General features: G+C 47.7%; 1 protein-coding gene across 2 annotated transcripts in view; it reads right to left on the reverse strand.

Annotated features, from left to right (window-relative positions):
* The window catches only part of FCSK (fucose kinase), a 30,086-nt gene that overhangs the window by 1,240 nt on the left and 11,179 nt on the right, over window positions 1–17,667 (reverse strand). The window contains exons 11-23 of one of the 2 annotated variants that reach the window (XR_014221970.1): window positions 17,417–17,544; window positions 16,814–16,915; window positions 15,891–16,061; window positions 15,564–15,634; window positions 14,312–14,688; window positions 13,474–13,684; window positions 12,129–12,295; window positions 11,395–11,622; window positions 10,546–10,689; window positions 9,384–9,503; window positions 3,034–3,101; window positions 1,517–1,704; window positions 756–855 (exon numbers count right to left, since the gene is read on the reverse strand). Coding sequence is in view for 1 of the 2 variants with exons in the window: in XM_082232590.1 (XP_082088716.1) it covers window positions 756–855; window positions 1,517–1,704; window positions 9,384–9,503; window positions 10,546–10,689; window positions 11,395–11,622; window positions 12,129–12,295; window positions 13,474–13,684; window positions 14,312–14,688; window positions 15,564–15,634; window positions 15,891–16,061; window positions 16,814–16,915; window positions 17,417–17,544 (2,007 nt within the window). In the remaining variant the exon portion in view is untranslated. Of the gene's footprint in view, window positions 1–755; window positions 856–1,516; window positions 1,705–3,033; window positions 3,102–9,383; window positions 9,504–10,545; window positions 10,690–11,394; window positions 11,623–12,128; window positions 12,296–13,473; window positions 13,685–14,311; window positions 14,689–15,563; window positions 15,635–15,890; window positions 16,062–16,813; window positions 16,916–17,416; window positions 17,545–17,667 lie in introns of those variants that run through there. The other variant, XM_082232590.1, reaches the window with a different exon arrangement.

Consider the following 17,667-nt stretch of genomic DNA (forward strand, 5'->3'; position numbering starts at 1 on the left):
CCATGACAGTGCTCTTGGCTCTAATCACATGGTGTGCATGTCAGCCTTCTTCCTTCTGGGAAAATCTGACACCTGGGCTGGGCTGCCCACCACAGAAGTGGGAAGATAGTAGCTCTGGCTGCTCTTCCCTGCTGCTTCTCTGTTGCTTTCAATCTAGCAAGAGGAGCGCTACAAGATCCAGCTAGATAGAATTGCTTTCCCCAAACCAGTGAGTGCTGGCTGGGGCTGATGGGGCTTGCCCTCCAGATGTTTTGGACTGCAGCAATTTGGGGAAGGCTAAAGCCCATGATGACATCTTAAAAGATGCCCCGCTCCCACTCCCATTGGCTGTTGCCTGGAGTAATTGCTCTGAAGCACACAAACACAACTACCCTGGTAGCTCCTGCAAAATGAGAGCCTGTTCAACATAGGAGGTGGTTTCTGTGCAAGGTGTTTTGTTTGGAGGTTCTAGCAGGGGAGCGCAGCTATCGTATACCCTTGACCGAAGAACGGTACACTCCTTCTATCTGGGATGGTCGTCCTCTTCCACCGAGCGCGCAGCTTCGGGAGGGACGCACATGGAGCGGTGAGGGAGGAAGGGGACACCCGTCTAGCCAGCCAGATCAGCCGAATCAACCCTGGCGATCAATGGGGTGACAGATGTCGCAGCCAGATCACCCTCACATCCTCTGTTCAAGGTGTTTTGAGCAGAGGCACTGTAGCCTCTGCCCTGGGTAACGAACTGTACAAGATGCCCAAGGAACAAACTGCAGTACCTTGCCGAAGGGCCTGGGCACACTCCTCTGCGTTGTTCACCAGTGCGCTGGCATTCTGCACAATGGTGGGTAGCCGGGCATACCAGTTCCTTAGAACATCCTGAAAGAAAAGGAAGCAATTAAAGGTTGTCTGCGTTTCTGGTGCTCAAGAGTGCTTAGAGGAAGAAAGGCTTAGCAAATTCCAACTCCACAACCACCCTCCTGCACCTTGGGGAAAGTGCCAGTGTAAGAATACTCTTTTTAACATTGTGTTTTAAATGAGAGCCATCCTGGTGTCATTGGTTAGAACGCTGGACTAGAACCTGGGAGACCAGGGTTCAAATCCCCACATGACCATGAGATTCATGGAGTGACCTTGGGGGCCAGTCAGTGCCTCTCAGTCTAACCGATGTCACAGGGTTGTTAATGGAGATTAAATTGAGGAGGGAGAGAACCATGTTGGCCACCTCGAGCTCCTTGGAGGAAAAGGTGGGATATAATTGAAATAAATAATGAAATAAATTGCGTTTTACGTGACCCTAGGACCTTAGGTTGAAGGGAGGGTAATAAAACAATAAGAAAAGTATTAATAAGAATACATGCAACTCTACCAGGTGAGTCATCCTACCTGTGTAGACCAAAACACAAGGATGAAGTGCATCATGCCAACAGCACAGGGAGAAAGGTACACCCGTTGTAGGACAGGTACAACTCTCTGCTCTAAGCTACGTCAGAGCTGTGGACCTCAGGCCACAACTGGCACCTCCAAGCACCTTCTGTACCTGGAGCAGGTTGCGGGCCAGGCGGGTCTTGCCCGTGTACAGCAGGAGCAGGTGCTCATTCAGGGTGTATATGAAGCCCTCCGGGACGGTGATCTGCTCCACTTCTACTTTTAGTGGCAGCTGAGGCTTTGAACGCCCAATCTTGAGGCCTGGCACCAGCCCACCCACTTGATCCTGCCACCCTCCACCTGCAAGGAACAAGAACAAGTGTTGAGGAAGAGATCCTGCTTTTTACCAGTTGCCAGGTGAATCCCTTGTGGGAGGCAGGAGGGGTCTCTGATCCAATGGAGACAAGACTTATCTATAGTTGGGAGGCCTCTTCCTTTCTGAAGCAGTAAAATTGCTGATGTGGGAAAGGACAGAAGGACCCTGCTTTGGTTTAATCTGGTTTCAATTATTACACCATGTTTTTATAGTTTAAAAATGTATAATCAGACATGATAAAGCATGGGATAGAATTCACATTATTAACATCACTTGAAGTCCTTTTATTTGTCCAGGCCTGCAGAATGATGATGGCCTTTTAATTATTGTATTTTGCTTATGGTTTTATCCTGTTCTATGTTGTAAGCTATCCTGGGCACCCTTTGAGTAGGAACCGTGCCATGGACAGGGGTTATTCAAAAGTGACTTTCCCGTCAGATTGAGCACCTTTCCATGATGTCTCATCCTCGGCAATATTAGGAAGTAGGTGTGAGAAGCAGAATACCAAACATAGATCCTTGCTTCAGCCAATATAGATAACACCCACATTGGTTTATCTGAATGTGAATGCTCTGCCCCAGTGGCAAAGCAGCACTGAATGTAATTATCAAAAGAATAAGGTAAAGACCCTTCTCCTATGCATCCCATTGCATATCTAAGAGATGCAAATGAGGATCCCCCTGCCATCAACCCAGCCCTTCCCTTTGGCCTGAAAGGGCTGCTCTGCCTTCACTCTCACTCTCATGCATCCCACCCACTGCCTTTTCCTCTTTGACCTTTGCTTCTAATCACTTTTGGCTCCTCTCCACCCCTGGGCACAGGCCCAGATCACAACTCTGAAAAGCTGCCTCTGAAAAACTGTTTCACTGCACAAGAATCCTTTCATCACAAGGCTAGTTCTCCTGTCTTCCTAACAAGTCTGGGTCAGGCTGTTGGTGGGGGCTCTGCCTTTTATTATGCACATTCCTTCGGGGCAAAGTAAAAAACACAACCAAAGGGCAGAAGCTACTGGACTGGCCCAGTTGCTTGGAAGGCACCAGAATCCAGACTGGAGTAAGACCTGTTTATGTGTTACTCAAGTGGAGGGCAAAAGTCTGCAAAGCAAGGAGGAGGTCACTGACTTAGCTGCTTGGCAGAAAGGCAGGATATGACATTTTAAAAGGAGCAGCAGAGAAGGAATTAAAACATTCATCCAATGAAACATACAGACATGGGAATCAGACATGGCCAGGACTGTGGAGAAGAGGGAGCAGTTTTGTGCAAGCAACAGAAACACCCCAAAATATCTTCTGGAGGAAAACAGCCAACAGCACCTTTGAAATCACAGCAGTCAAATGAACTGGAGAGATTTCAGCCAAGTCTTGATCACAGAACTGTAGAGCTGGAAGGGACCACAAGGATAATCTTGTTCAACCCCCTGCAATGCAGGAATCTTTTGCCCAACATGGGGCTTGAATACACAGCCCTGAGATTAAGACTGTCATGCTCTACCAACTGAGCTACCAAGGCAGACGAAGAAATGCCTTCAAGGCCCTGCTAATGCTATATTTGAGGCTAACTTCAAGAAAAGGAGGACAAGATGGCACTGAGTTAGACACCTCCCTTTCTGCAGATTTTTTTTTTTTTTATAAAATTTTTATTGGTTTTACAAAAGTTTTTATAACAAACAAACATAAATAAAACAGACAAACAAACAAATATAATTTCATAATGTCCTTTCATAAACTTCTTTCCTCAGACTTCCCCATACCTCCCCTTTCTGCATCCTCATGTCGGAATTTTATAGCAACTTATAAATGTTTTCTCCCATCCTAATTCATCATAGTCCTTTCTTAATCTAATCTTATATCACTGCAACCCTTTCTCTCTATAAAATCTCGACATTCTAAACTTCATCGAGTTTATAATAGTCCTTAAGATAGATCTTAAATTTCTTCCAGTCTTCTTCCGCAGTCTCCTTTCCCTGGTCACGAATTCTGCTCGTCATCTCCGCCAATGTCATATAGTCAATCACTTTCATCTGCCACTCCTCCAAGGTGGGTAAATCTTGTGTCTTCCAATACTTTGCGATCAGTATTCTTGCTGCTGTTGTTGCATACATAAAAAAAGTTCTATCCTTTTTTGGCACCAATTGGCCGACAATGCCCAAGAGAAAGGCCTCTGGTTTCTTAAGGAAGGTATATTTAAATACCTTTTTCATTTCATTATATATCATCTCCCAGAAAACCTTAATCTTCGGGCATGTCCACCAAAGATGATAAAAAGTACCTTCAGTTTCCTTACATTTCCAACATTTGTTATCAGGCAAATGGTAAATTTTTGCTAGCTTAACTGGGGTCATGTACCACCTATAGACCATTTTCATCACATTTTCCTTTAAAGCACTACATGCCGTAAATTTAATACCGGTGTTCCACAACCTTTCCCAGTCAGCAGACATAATATTATGACCAATGTCCTGTGCCCACTTAATCATAACTGATTTAACTGTTTCGTCTTGTGTATTCCGTTTCAACAGCAAGTTATACATTCTTGACAAATTCTTAATATTGGGTTCTAACAATTCTGTCTCAAGTTTTGATTTTTCCACCTGGAAGCCAATTTTCCTGTCTTGTTTAAAAACCTCCATTATTTGATAATAGTGGAGCCAATCTTGTACTTTGGGTTTTAGTTTTTCATGACTCTTTAATTTCAGTTTCTCTCCATCCTGTTCTAAAATCTCACAATACTTTGGCCATCCAACCTCCATATTGACTTTCTTGTGGGCCTTAGCCTCTAAGGGTGACAACCATCTAGGGGTTTTGTTTTCCAACAGATCTTTATATCTCATCCAAACATTAAACAACGCTTTCCTTACAATATGATTTTTAAAGGCACTATGCACTTTGATTTTGTCATACCATAGATATGCATGCCAGCCAAATGCGTTATTGAAACCTTCTAAATCCAAGATATCTGTATTCTCGAGGAGCATCCACTCTTTCAGCCAGCAGAACGCTGCTGCTTCATAGTACAATTTTAAGTCCGGCAGGGCAAATCCCCCTCTTTCTTTTGCATCTGTTAATATTTTATATTTTATTCTGGGCTTTTTGCCCTGCCAGACAAATTTCGCAATGTCTTTCTGCCACCTCTTGAAACAGTCCATCTTGTCAATAATCTGCAAAGTTTAAAATAGAAATAACATTCTAGGCAATACATTCATCTTAATCACTGCAATTCGGCCTAACATTGATAATCTCAAATTTGACCATATTTCTAGATCTTTTTTAATTTCTGACCAACATTTTTCATAGTTGTCCTTATACAAATTCAAGTTTTTAGATGTTAAATTAACCCCTAGATATTTCACCTTCTTAACCACCAACAGACCTGTCTCTTCTTGAAACTTATTCTTCTCCATATCTGTTAGATTTTTCCCTAAGACTTTAGTTTTTTGTTTATTCAGTTTAAATCCAGCTACCTGTCCAAATTGTTGAATTATTTCCAACACTCTTTTTGTACTAGTGTTTGGCTCTTGCAAAGTCAATACAAGGTCATCTGCGAACGCTCTTAACTTATAATGTTTAGTTCCGACCTTTACACCTTTAACTTGCTGGTCCTCTCTAATCATGTTCAGCAACACCTCCAGGACCGAAATAAAAAGCAATGGAGAAATTGGGCACCCCTGTCGTGTTCCTTTTTCTATCTTAAGTTCCTCAGTTATTACATTGTTTACAATCAACTTAGCTTTTTGTTCGGAATATATTGCACCCACACCATTCTCAAATCCTTGTCCTACCCCCATCCCATGAAGATTCTTTTTCATAAAACTCCACGAAATATTGTCAAAGGCTTTCTCCGCATCCACAAATATCAAAACTGCTTTAGTATTTATGTTCACCTCTAACTTTTCCAAAATGTCTATTATATTCCTAACATTGTCTGAGAGGTGTCTCTTTGGGAGAAAGCCTGCTTGGTCTCTGTGAATCTTCTCCATCAGTACTCTTTTAAATCTTTTTGCTAAAATGTCTGCAAAAATTTTGTAATCCACATTGAGTAACGAAATTGGGCGGTAGTTCTTCAGTTGAGTCTTTTCAGTCTCTGTCTTTGGTATGAGTGAAATATATGCTTCTTTCCACGATTCGGGTGCCTTTTTTCCCTCTAAGATCTCATTACAGACATCCTTTAACGGTTGTATCAACCATTCCTTTAAAGATTTGTAGTATCTGGAGGTCAGTCCGTCTGGCCCTGGAGATTTGCCCAGTTGCATGTCCTGAATGGCACCCTCTATCTCTTGTTCTGTTATTCTCTGGTTTAGATCCACCTTGCTTTGATGAGAGATTTTTTGTAATCCATATTTATTAAGGAATTTATCTATATCCTCTTCATTTTGTAATCCTTGGGAATAAAGTTTTTTAAAATAGCTCACAAAACAATTTCTTATCTCATTTGGTTTAGATATAATCTTTCCATCCACTTCTAAACTTGTAACTGTATTTAATTTCTGTCTTTTCTTGAGTTGCCATGCCAGAAGTTTACCACATTTGTCTGCCGACTCAAATGTCTTTTGTCTCATTTGCTTTATTTTCCACTCTATCTCTTGGTTCATCAATTCCATATATTGTGTTTGATACAACTTAATCTCCCTCAAAATCTCCTGGGACTTTGGTTTTGATCTTAATTTTTTCTCTCCTTCTTTTATCTTTTCCAAAAAATTTTCCTTTTTCTCATTCTGCTTTCTCTTCTTTATTGAATTTTGTTGAATCAAAAACCCTCGCATCACAGCTTTACTTGCGTCCCAGATCACTCTTTTTTCCACATCGCCCTTTAGATTGATTTCAAAATAGTCTTTTAGAGCTTTTTGGGCCTTCATGTGGATCTCTCTATCTCAAAACAGGGTGTCATTCATTCTCCATCTGAACTGACCAGTTGTTGTAAATTTCATTTCCATCTTCACGGCGTTATGGTCGGAACAGGTTTTTGGGCAGATTTCTACCTTCTTAATCCTCGGAGCCATTCCACTAGTAACCCATATTTGGTCGATTCTGGTCCAGGTCATCTTTGCTTGGGAGAAAAAGGTTCCCTCTCTTTCCAGAGGGTTCCTTGTTCTCCAAATGTCTATTAAGTCCATATTTTCAGTCATTTCGAAGAAAGTCTTCGGGAGTCTCCCTTCTTTAGTAAGTGTCAGTCTTTGTGTCTTGTCCATGTTTGTAGAAACTACACCATTCATATCTCCCATGATTATCATATTATATTCCAAATAGTCCGTCAAAGTTTCATGCAGTTTTTTGAAGAATTCTGCTTTGCCTTCATTTGGTGCATAGATCCCAATTATCAAAAATTTTTCTCCTTGTACCTGTATCTCCACCGCTAAATATCTTCCTTGTTCATCTTTAAATATCATTTTTGGAGCCCACTTCTCTTTTACATAAATCACAACTCCTCTTTTTTTCACTTTGTCCGACGAAATAAATTCTTGTCCCAATTTTTTATTCATAAGCAGTCTCCTGTGGGCTCTAGTTATATGAGTTTCCTGTAAGCAAATCAAGTCCAGTTGTTCTCTGTACAAAATATGGAATACTTGTCGTCTCTTCAAAGGCATATTCATCCCATTACAATTCCAGCTAAGGAATTGCAGGGCCATCTTGTTATTTTTCTGGTATTCCTCCAACAGCTCCTAATTGTTGTTCCTCCTCTGTTGGTGGTGGAAGGTTCTGTCCAAACGAAAGGTTCAAGATGTCTATTACACTCTTTTGCTCAGCAATTGGGTCTACAGTTCCTTTCTGTAAGTCTTCTTGATTTCTTTGCAGGAACCTGTCTTTATCCTGTATCGTCTTTATTTTCACCTTCTTCCCCCTGTAGTCAAAGGACAGTCCCTGTGGAAATTCCCACCTGAAGAGAATGGTGTTCTTCTTCAACAGGTAGACCAAATCCTTATAAGAGGCTCTCAAGTCCAAAATATGTTTAGGAATATCTTTAAAGATCTGTATCGGTGAGTTCCCAATTTGTAAGGCCTTTTCAAAGTGCAGTCTTAAAATTTTGTCTCTTTCCTCCTTCGATCTCAAGGTAATCAGACAGTCTCTCGGTGCCTTTCTGTTCTGTCTTCTGCCCAGTCTAAATGCTGTTGTGATTTTAAATTCGTCTTCCTCTAAATCTTCCCAGGCATCAGCAAACTCTTTCGTTAAAAAGTCCGTAAGATTGTCTCCTTCGTCCTCTGGAATTGATCGTAATTTCAAATTCCTTTCTTTTCTTTGTAGTTCCCACAATGCCAGAGTTGCATCGTGGTCATAGACCTTCCTGGCAATCGGTTCTAATTTTTCCTGGGTCTCTCCAGCAATAGTTCTGGCTTCCTCCGCAATTTGGCGTGTGGCAGAATTTTCTTGCGTAAGCCTATTTATAGATTCTGTATTCAGGTCAAGTCTTATTGTTAAATCTGTCAATTTCTGTGAATTCTCTGTCAATTTCTTGGTATTTTCTGCTGTCTGCTTTGTTAAATTCTCCAGAGATTGGTTTATCTTAAGAAGGGCTTGCGACACTGCATCCATGGAGACTGCTGTACCTTTTTCTTGTCCTGTTGTCACTGTAGGGGTTATGCCTGAGATCGAGCCTCTTTTCTTGTGTTGCTGTAGCTGTTGTTGATATTGCCTTGTCTTGGCTCTCGTGCTTATCTCGTCTGCTGGGCCACTCATATCCCAAGGTCGTTTCCCACGAGAGCCTTCTCCTAAAGGAAAATTCCACTGTCCCAAAGCGTAGCAACTTTTAATTTACCCTCTAGAGGGAGCAAATCAAAATGTCCGCAAGCAAAGGCAAAGAGTATTTAAAAAGCAAATTTATCAGGAGGCTTCTATATATATATTGCAACACTTTCCCAATAGATAGAGTGCCAGCCTTCCCTGATATATTGTGTCCACAGAGTCCCAAAACTTTGTAACAAGTAAACAATAAGACTTCCACTTTGTTACTTTTCACAGGAGTCTAAAGTCAGTTCAGTGTTCCTTTGTTTTATAAGCAGTTTGTGCCAGGTTGAAGGCTGCAGAGAGTTTCCTTTTCCTTTAAGTTGATCATGCAGCTTATAAAGTCACTTTTTCCTCCCCTCTGCCCTGCAAGCTAGAGGGGATAGTCAAAGTCCAAATGTCGGATTCAAACAGATAAAAACAATATCCCATACGGATGCAGCTTAGTAACTTTCGTTGCTTTAATTGTCATGCAGTCGGGGGAAGGCAGACTTCCTTAATTTTCGCCTTTCCCGTTTTCAGCCTAATTTCAGGTAGTTTTGACACGAATAAAGGTTCAATCTTACTCACGGGTCTTTTTTATCCAAATTATTCAGGAAGGGAATCGGCGCTCTCCACTAATGGCGACGCGGCTTCACCCTGCGGGCTGGGTAGCGATTCTCAGCACCGCGCTCCCCGTTGTCGTTCCGGAGCCTTTAAAAAGGCTCTTTCTGCGGTAAAGGGGGGCGCTTCAGGTGCCCACCGAATCTCCTTGTTCACAGGCTCCGTTCCTGTGATTTTAGGGGTCCCCCGCTTGCCGTAGCGGGTCAGACCCGAACTCGCAGAGCCGTCCTCTCTCCGGAGCTCGGAGAGGGAGCAGCCATTAGCGCTGGCGCCGAACCGGAAGTCTTTCCTTTCTGCAGATTTTTTGTTTCACTGGCATGTGCAGCAGAACAAATAAAAGGTCTTACCTGTAGTGAGAACCTGCTCCAAATGCAGCACGGCGTGGATGAGGGACTCAATGCTGGTGGAGTGCCCAGATGCCTGGTATAAAGAAGCCATCACAGCCCCCGCCAGGATGCTGCTGGTGCCTGTAGGAGAGGGCAAGTGAGCACAACATGGCTAGCGGGGGGAGGGAGGGGGTGGCAGGGTGGAGGCCTACCAGTTTTTTTCTTTGTCGCTGGAGCCCTGTGCCACCCTTTGGATTCCACAGCACCAGACCAGAACCTTGTCATGAGAAGGGCCAGACTAGGTCAGGTCAAAGGCCTCTCTGGCCATGTAGATGCCTCTAAGAAGCCCTTCAACAGCCATCTCCAACTGTTGCTCCCTGGTAGCTGGTGCTAGTCAGTGGCAGAGTGCCTGGAAAATGGAGGTTCCATACACCTAACATCTCATATTCTATTTCTATTTCTGTTTCTATTTCTGCAGCCGAAAGAGCAACAGTGGCAAACAAGAGGGAGGTATTGGAAAACTCAAGGGAAGGAGAACAAGGTCTGCAGAAGTATATAAAAACCACGACACACACATAACTAGCTGTAAAGGAACATAACATGATATGTAATAAAACTGTAATTTTAATCATCATATCAAAAAGCACGGTTCCTGATGGCAATGCATCATATCTTCTATAATATATTGGAATAGTCCAAGGATTGTCAAGTCCAAAGATTACAATGCAGTTCCTGTTGGCAATGCCATTACATTGCCAGCAGGAACTGCATTGTAATCTTTGGACTTGACAATCCTTGGACTTTACGATACCAATATATATAGAAGATAAGATATGTTGCCATCAGGAACTGTGCTTTTTGATATGACAATTAAAATTACAGTTTTATTACATATCACGTTATGTTACTTTGCAGCTAGTTATGTGGGTGTTGTGTTCAAAAGGTGGTTCACATAATGAAGCAATAGTGGTGTTTGTTGAAGTATATAAAAAAGCACTGAAGTTGAATGGAGGAAAGGAAAGAGAGGTGGATGGGGTTCTCATCTCATGCCTTTGGGGCAGGGCAGGATACACGAGGCCCCTCTTAACGTCAACAAGAGAAATGCTGCCAGAGTGGACCTGAGGTCTTTGCTAGGTCCCCTTGAGCAATGCCAGGCATGCACATAGAGAGGTTGGAGGCATACCCAGTCCTGATCCGTGAGGAAGACGTGACCAGGTGCAGAGTTCAAAGCCGCCTCCAAAGTGTTCCATCAGTTGCTCCTGCAAGGAATTCTGAGAAGCGAGGTCCACAATGTGGGTGCAAATCAAGGCTGCTTTCAACAAAGCTCCTAAGAAGAAGAAAAAAGATGGGGGTGGAAGCCAGGATAGCCCCTTTCTGGCCCACAGTAGAAAGAAATGAGACCTGGACTCGGGAAGAGGCTGGCGGGTTGCAGTTAGGATCTGAACTTGGGAGTGGGAATGCAAGGAAGCTTAACCGGCCATAGTGGGGAGATCAGGCAGGGGAGCCACTTCAAAATTCAGCAGGAGTGACGCTGGAGGGCAGGCACAATTCACAGCAAGAGTCAAGATGGCATTGCAGAGAAACAGGCCTCATTCCAAAGCATTGTGATCTAGCAGGTGAGTAGCTGGTCCTGAGGCCCATTAAAAGAGGAGCAAGAGGCTGGCTACTCTCAGGCCTCCGACAGACATGTGAAAACAAAAGGCACATTTTATAGCAGATGCAACTCTGCCTAGAATCATAGGAAGCTGCCTTATAAGAAGTCAAACCTTGGGTCCATTTAGCTCAGTATTGTCTACACTGAAAGGCAGCAGTTCTCCAGGATTTCAGGCAGTCCAATGTAGAGATGCTGCCAGGGATTGAACCAGGAACCTTCTGCATTCAAAACAGCTATTCTACCACTGAGCTACAGCCCAGCCAGTACAGGGCTCCCTACTGCCACCTGATATGTCTCTCACAGGGTTTCCTCACAGCAAGCAAGGAAGCTGCTTTGGTACAGTTGCTCCCTTCCCGCTCCAGGAAAAGGGGCTCTTACCGGGTGCGTGAGGCTGGCAGTAATCCCGCAGGTCTTCCAGGTCTCTGCAGACCAGCTCCACCACCATCTCTCCCTCCAGCCTCCCGCTGCGGCTAACGAGCCGCAGTTCTGGCTCGGCAATGCGCCGAGCCTGTGCACCAATGGGCCTGTGCCCATCCACCAGGACGGCCAGGTCCACCACTGCGCCTCCATGTTCATACGTGATGGGAGGGGTGTCACTCCAGCCACCTGCAAAAATTAGCCCAAAGGGGGTCACATAAGAAACCGCACAGCCTCCTGCCCAACCACCCACCCAAGCCCATAACCAAAGAGTGGGACTCTCCCCAGGAGACCTTGCAGTGCTGCAAAGGATGCTGGGTGCTGCTTGCACCCGACTCATCTTCTGTGCCCTTGCATGAGTCCCTGCACATCATGCTTCTGCTCCTCAGTGAGCCCAGGGCTTGCTTCTGCCTTGCAGGGGAAGGATCCCCCGGCACTCAAGGCAGGAGCCAAATGTCACTCACAGCCCCTTCCCTATCAAATCCCCCCTGCACTGTCCTACACAAGCTCCCTCCCTCCATTCAAGACCGTACTGAGTCATGTTCTGTGGAGCAAAGGACAAGGGCCCCTGCCAAGCCTCCCCAGGCTTGCCAGCTTGGCCCTCTGGGCACAAGGCACCTGGGGTCGAAAGAGGCAAGCGGCTACCTGGCTCCAGAAAGGGCAACTTGACAAGCCCAGGCCCAGCAGCCACTTACCAGAGAGGTCTATTCTGGCTGGGCAGGCCGCTCTCAGCCAGCGGCCCATGGGAGGCAGCGTGGCCAGCCTGAGGCTGATGAACTGGCAGGAGGACATCACAGCCTGGCGGACAAGGATCTGCTCGGCACCCTCGTAGTGTCGAGCGGCGCGGACAAGGAGGACAGGCCTGCAAGCAAGGAGCAAAGGGAGTCTCTGGTTGCTTGGGCTGCTTCTGCCAACAGCCTTCTCCAACTGGGTGCCCTGCAGTGGTCCAATACTTCCATCAGCATGGTCATAGATTATGCGGGGACTGATGAGAGTTGTAGTCCTAGGCTGGCGAAGGCTGCTTGATTGGCCAAGTGCTTTTCCATCTCAGTTGTGTTTGCCCACACAGAAGCCATCCTGAAGGAAACTATCCTTCCCATTTTTTCAGTGGGGTGAGTTCCACTCAGAGGCATTCCAGCACAGAGGCAGATCTCTCGTGCAGGCCCCCAGATTCTTCTCCCGTCCTCTGTCTGCCACCACAGGCTTGCTCTGGAGGGCCACTTGTGAGCCTCTGTCCCTTACACAACTTCAAAGGCCCCCATGGGCCAAGGCATCTGCTCTGCAATACCCCATGGACATCAGAAGCAGAATCAAACCCTTGGTCTATGTAGCCCAGTCTCTGACTGGCAGCGGTTCTCCAGCACCTTGGTGGAGGAGGGTCCCTCCCATACATGCAGCGTTTCATTTGTATGCCCCTTTCCATAGTTAAAACCATGCTCAAGGCAGCTTACAACATGAAAAACATAATTAGAAATATAACAAAAATAGCCATAAACAATAAATAAAACACATCAGAAGCTGCACAACCAATTTAACAATTCCCACATTAAATCATAACAAGATATAAGGATAAATATACTTAACAATATTATCAACAACAGTAACAACTGTCCCCGCCCCCCCCAACAACATCCCAGCCCAAGAGCCTGTTCAAGAGCCTCAGCTTTTGTAGCTGGAGTCAGTCAGGGACCTGCCCAACCAGGCCAGGTGGAAAAAGGCCTCCCATCACCTGATGCCAGGATTTGAGCTTGGCTCAGGTGCTTTGCCACTGCACACCTGCCCTTCCCCTGGGGCCTCGGAAGACAAGGCCAGCCCACCTGGAGCAGCTGAAAGGGGGACACATTGAGCATGTTCCTTCCCTCCATGCTCCTGGTGAGTGCAGGAAACAGCATGGCCTTGAGCAGTGATGGCAAGGTGTTCCTGGTCATGTGCAGACTGAGCTTTGCACAGAGAACTTGCCTTTGCCAGGCAGATGGACAGGTGGGGCCAGCGGGAATACAGCCTTATCACTACACACACACAAACACAAACTTGCAGTACCTGTCCAGCCACTTCTTCCTCTCCTTGGCCAGCTCCTTGACACCCTCAGGGATGTCCCCCTTCTCAAGGTGCTGGAAGGCCTGGGCCCAAGCTGCGTTGGCTGCCGGGCCGCTCCGTAAGCCCCCTTCCCCTTTGGCCAGGCAGCCCAGGAGGTCAGCAATGCAAGCCAGGGATCGAGCGGCAACACCAGGGTCTTTGGCCATGGAGGCAACTAGGAGGCAAACAAGAAGTGGCCTCAGAGCCTGAAAAGTGGCTCTTTGGCTTGAAACTGGGCTGGTCCTGGGAATGGCTACAGCTGGGAACATTGGGAGGTTTCAATGGGTGTCAAAATGGTCTACAAGAACTCCCCAGAGCCAGTGGTCCATGGGAGGGCTGGGAGGAACCGTCTCCACAAAGCCTGCGTGGATTCACAACGCAAGTGTCCCTGGAGCCAAGAAAAGAGGAGAGAAAAGAACCCTTTCTAGGAAGACCTTCGCCCACATGGGCAAGGCCAGTCCGCCATCTTTGAAACCAGCCAGGCTGGGCAATGGCAGAGCTGCTCACTGAGGTGCTGGTGGGTGGAGCTGCCAGACTCCCAGGGAACTCTGGGAATAGATAAAACAGAGCTTCCCGCTTCCCCAGACTGGGGGATAGGCAATCCAGCTGCAGCCAGAAGGAACCAAGCTGGAATTCTCACCCAGCTGTTGGCAGGCATTGGGTAGGAGCCCCCCACTTCCTTCTTTCCTTCCACTCCCATATATAGGTACCCTGCAATTAAAGGGGCAAAATGCTGCCCCAGACACACACACACACACACACACACACACACACACACACACACCCTGCCAGTATGTCTCACCCTCGTCCAGTGTCTCCAGCATGGCCTTGTGGTAGCCCTCCAGGGCTGCAGAGCGGATCAGCGGTAGGAGGCTGCAGTTGCTGTGCTCCATCAGGACCCTCTTGGTCTTGCTCTGGGCCTGCAAGAAGAAGGTGGCCCTGCGGGCAGCCAGCTCCGCCTCCTGGTCCAGGCTCCCCTTCAGCTCCTCCCAGGACATGCGCCAGGAAGTCCGCCAGCGCTGCAGCTGCTCAGCCCCTGGAGGAGAAAGAGGGGAGCCCAAGAGCCAGAGGATGTCCCCGACTCCCAGGGGCTCGGAGGCATGCAGCACGGGGAACAGGCGGGCATTCAGCAGGCAGCGGCGGCTGGAAGGGATGTCTGGGCTCCAAAGGTCGTGACTCCTGGGCAGGGCAGGGATGGTGGCATGTCAGTCACTACCACCCAGCAAAGCACGGAAAAGCAGCCTCAACCCCACAAGGAAGGAAGGTGGCAGCGCCCAGCCAGCCCTCCCCGCTACAAGGCCACAAACCAGTAAAGTCCCCCACTGCAAATGATGAACAAAAAGGCTGCTTTGTCCCTCGTTTTTAACGGGACTGTAAGGATCAAAAATCCAAACTTGCAACCCAGATTGTACATTGAATATGAAATACACCCTGAAAGTGTCTCTTGAATGAGTATCAGTTGCACAAATTGAAATCTTGTCTTAATTAGTTAATCATGGGCCCCAGCACCTAGAGCTCGTGTCCAAGGAGGAATTTTTAATTTTTACAGGTAAAGGTAAAGGGACCCCTGACAATTAAGTCCAGTCGCGAATGACTCTGGGGTTGCAGCGCTCATCTCACTTTAAAGGCTGAAGGAGCTGGCGTTTGTCCGCTTCCGCAGACAGTTTTTCCGGGTCATGTGGCCAGCATGACTAAGCTGCTTCTGGCAGAACTAGAGCAGCGCACGGAAACACCATTTACCTTCCCGCCGGAGCGTTACCTATCTATCTACTTGCACTGTGTGCTTTCGAACTTCTAGGTTGGCAGAAGCAGGGACCAAACAACGGGAGCTCACCCCGTCACGGGGATTTGAACTGCCGACCTTTCGATTGGCATGCCCAAGCAGCACAGTGGTTTGTGTTGTACTTTTCATACACTGTTCAGGGGCAATTGTAGATAAGCAGTACATAAATAAAATAAATGGAGGCAGAGCAGCAGCTCCACAGCACGGGGTGGGGGTGGGGTGGCTGATGTGTGGGGCCCTCAAGAGAATGGGCTGGGACCTGCACACATACCGTATTCCAGTGCGGAGGAAAAACTCACTCCAAGGTCTGTTCAGGTAGGTGCTGCCTTCTTCTGCCATACTCTAAAGAGAGAAGAGGGCAGGCGTGAGTGTCTCAGAGAAGGAGGAATAACCAAGAGAACAGAGGTGGGGTGGGATGGGGCAGACAGTTCTGGGGTTCTTGAGGTCACCTGCCTCAAGACAAACTGCCGCCCCCAGCTCTCTGAAGGAAGCAGCAGAGTTGCTGTGGGGAGTGGGATTCCCCAGAGACCTGCAAGGTGCCTCCAACCTGTATGGGCTTCTTCCCCCCCCCCAGGCCAAGCAGACTCCTGTTACACACCTGCCAGTCATCATGATGCCCGCTCAGGGTGAAGACCTTGCAAGGGATCCCTCTCAGCCTGACAGTGTGTCCCTGGATAACCACGTCCCGAAGCAGGTAGCTCCTGAGGGCCACGGAGGATGCCACGTCCAGCCCAGTGAGAAGGCAGCCAGGGTGGATCTCCAAAGGACCCTGGAGAAAAAGACCAAAGGGACTCGGGCATTTCTGACACACACTCAGCTCTCCTGCCACTGCGGGGAGTCCACACGGGGCTTGTTCTTTGGGTCTCTGAGTTGGCAGGACAGCTGGGAGAGAGGGGAGACTGTTTGCCCACTGCCCCAGGGCAAAGCCCACCCGGAGAAAGCAGGCCTGAGATCCTGGCTCAAGGTTGCTGCAGCCAAGTCACCCTGTCTGCCTGAGTGTCAGGCAACTAGCTGGCTGGGGAGAGTTGAACTCTCAAAGCAAATGAGAGTAGGCAAAACACCAACAGCTCTGGCTCCCTGCAGCCTGTTTACAGCATTTCTGCCCCCCTCCTTCCCCCCAAGGAGCTCAAGGTGATGGATATGGTTCTCCACCCCTTCAGTTTATCCTCAGAGCAGCCCAGTCAGGTAGGTCTGGTTGAGAGGGCGTGACTGGGCCAAGGTCACCCAGTGAGCTTCAGGGCTGAGCGGGAGATTCAAACCCCGGTCTCCCAGGTCCTAGTTCAACCCTCTTAACCCCTACACCACACTGAACCTTGGGTCCTTGTCCTCCTCATATCATCTCCTGCCCTGGGCCTGATCCTGCCAAACCTCAAGGCTTGGCTTAAATACCAGCTCTGGGATTGGTTCTTGCTCCAAATCCACCAAAGATGACCCTGGGTCACCAGAGAGAGAACTTCTGGCGCTCAGCAGAGAACAAGGGCAGTTGCCAAACTTCTTCCTCCCATCCCCAGCATGGCCCACCTTCAAGCGGCAGTGCTGGATCACGCTCCCAGGCCCCACTTTCACCGCTCCCTCCAAGAGGCTGTTGGTGACAGAGCAGCCCTCAGCCAGCAACTGAGGCTCCTGCATGGGAAGAAAGAGAAGGAGGGGTCATGGTGAGGCAGGGAAGTCCAGGCAGTCTTGGTAGACTCTGCCTACATAAGCTGCTAGTCCTTATGGGTGGGGAGCAAAACATGCAATCAAGTGGGGCAGCATCAGGTGAAATGCAAGGCCCCAGAGCAGAGCTTAGCAGAAGGAACTGCCCCATATGAGCCCCATGGCAGCACTTTGCCCCTTCCCCTTTAGCAACAGCTGCTCCTTCTGTCCTCAGTTTGTGCCCACACCTTCTAAATTACAAGAAAACCAGAATTTTGGAATCTTAATTATGGAAAATTGTCTCATCAGCAGAATGCACATAGACTTCAGTTTCACCCAGTTGCATATCACACCTGCTGACCCACCCTGCCAAGCACACACACAGCTGTGCTGCAGAGAAGGGCTGCTGGGGTGGCGTGAGGGACCCTCCCACCAAAACAAGGCACTCAAGAGCCTCTGAGGCATCCCCCAACCAGGGGTGGTACTCACAGCCACATGGGAATGTGCCACTTTGCGGAAGGACCTGCTGCGGGCACTGCCTGGGTGGGGCGTGAGGTGGCGGATGTGGTCGCTGGCAGACATGGTCATGTAGTCATAGCAACCCTCAGGGATGTACGCTGTGAAGAGGGAGGAGCCAGAGGCCACAATTGGCACCTCAGAGGGTATCCCACACCAACAAGGCCTCCAAAGGCCTCAGGAAGGAAGGTCAAAAGAGGGAAGCCAGAAACGTGTTATGTAGC

This window comes from Podarcis vaucheri (assembly GCF_965113315.1).
Source record: "Podarcis vaucheri genome assembly, chromosome: 7".
Classification (NCBI taxonomy): Eukaryota; Metazoa; Chordata; class Lepidosauria; order Squamata; family Lacertidae; genus Podarcis; species Podarcis vaucheri.